The following is a 1,589-nucleotide window of genomic DNA, read 5'->3' as shown; positions in this document are numbered from 1 at the left end:
GTAATTTTCCAGGAAATAAAATAGTTTTTGTTGATGAATAAAAGAAATGGTACATCAATAAGCATTATTAGTGGAATTGATGAAGTACTCCAATCAAATCCTTACTGAGTAATGCCTAACTTTATCTATTTGTTTCCATCCCTTTAATTGCCATACTATTGTGTAAATAATTCATTTAAACCGTTATTATAATTTTAATATTTTTATAGATTTTTTATAAAATTAATAATGTTAAACTGTCTGAGCTGGACCAGAACAAATCTATGAAAATCTGCTTCTACTTTTATATAAATACGTACTTTAATGTAAGCATATTGTTTTTACACTGACAGAGTTCAGAAAGTACTACACCAAACAGAAATATCTTTAAATAACCCCTTAAATGAATAATTAATATGCATAATAATATTATACATAATATAATAATACATGATTATGGTCATTATATAAGCTATTCATTATTAGCAATTTAAAAAAAAAAACATTTACTGTATTTACTGCAGTTATCAAACCCTTACATGGGAAAATGGGATTAAATGAGTTAACTACATTACCCACAATTCACTCGGGTGTTTCTATACAGTATGGCATGCGCACGAGCTGCACTGTGCTGTGTAATGTTAGGTGCTACAGTGGAGACAGTGGAGGTCATTTGATGGGACGATGATGATTATCGATCAGTCAGTGAGAGAATCCTGTCATGCGCTCATCGATTTGAGCGCCAGTCGCATGCAGGTATTTACATTACTAAAAAAAAAAAAACTATAAAGTATGCCTGAGCCCTTTTTGCTAAGCTGTTAGTTAATGTAGATCAAAATAATTCTTACTGTTAATGCAAATCGTTTGAATGAATGAATAAACAGCAGGGCTTCAAATGTCCCTGAGTTTGGCTGCTTTGTGGATTAGTTTGAAGCTCCGCCTCCAGAGCCAGCGGACTTTAAAGCGATCGCCGCTCTCTGACTGACTGAAGCCCGAGCTGCGCCGCACCATGGCAACAGAGCGGCCCTCCAAACTGCGCGTCTTCTCTCTCAACTGCTGGTGAGCTCAGATGATGCTTCCGCCTCAAAATCACGCACGGAAAGCGTGTTTGTGTTGGGAGCGCTGCGAAACAATGTCAACTGCTTTTAATCGGGAGAAATGCAGCTGGCTGTGTTTATTTATTGAGTTAATTATGCATGGATTTATTTATGAATATTTTATGGGTTTGCTGCACACGTCTAAGTGTAAAATACAGGTTTTTAAGTAGATAATATAGTAGTTTTATTAGATAAATTAGCATTTTTCATTCATTTTTGAGCTTTAGCAAAATAATTGTGTCTAATTCTAGCATATTTCATTATTCTGCATTACCCCTCTGGGGTCTGAGGGTGTTTTGGGGCTCTGGAGAAGTTTCGACATTCCCTGACATTTGTGTATCTTTGGTGATGTTGAATTTTTTTTGTATGCCTATAATTCCGTACTATTGAACTAGAATAGTAAATTAGAAAACTGTTGAAGACTTTATGAATGTAGCATATACAGTAGTGTTGCAATATGTGTGTCTGTGTGTGTTTTTGAATATTTCCTTTTTTTTTTCTTTTTTTCTTTTC

General features: G+C 34.6%; 1 protein-coding gene across 2 annotated transcripts in view; it reads left to right on the top strand.

The window, feature by feature from the left end:
- Positions 1–583: 583 nt before the first annotated feature.
- The window catches only part of smpd2a (sphingomyelin phosphodiesterase 2a), a 12,383-nt gene continuing 11,377 nt past the window's right edge, over positions 584–1,589 (top strand). For both annotated transcript variants that reach the window (XM_016497538.1, XM_016497540.1), the window contains exons 1-2: positions 584–735; positions 907–1,038. In XM_016497538.1, coding sequence (XP_016353024.1) covers positions 989–1,038 — 50 coding nt within the window. In that variant the 5' untranslated portion in view covers positions 584–735; positions 907–988. The remainder of the gene's footprint in view (positions 736–906; positions 1,039–1,589) is intronic.

Source organism: Sinocyclocheilus anshuiensis, unplaced genomic scaffold (assembly GCF_001515605.1).
Source record: "Sinocyclocheilus anshuiensis isolate Anshui unplaced genomic scaffold, SAMN03320099.WGS_v1.1 scaffold130, whole genome shotgun sequence".
NCBI classification, from domain to species: Eukaryota; Metazoa; Chordata; class Actinopteri; order Cypriniformes; family Cyprinidae; genus Sinocyclocheilus; species Sinocyclocheilus anshuiensis.
Note: the sequence above shows the minus strand (reverse complement) of the source record. Positions and strands in the feature narration are given on the sequence as shown.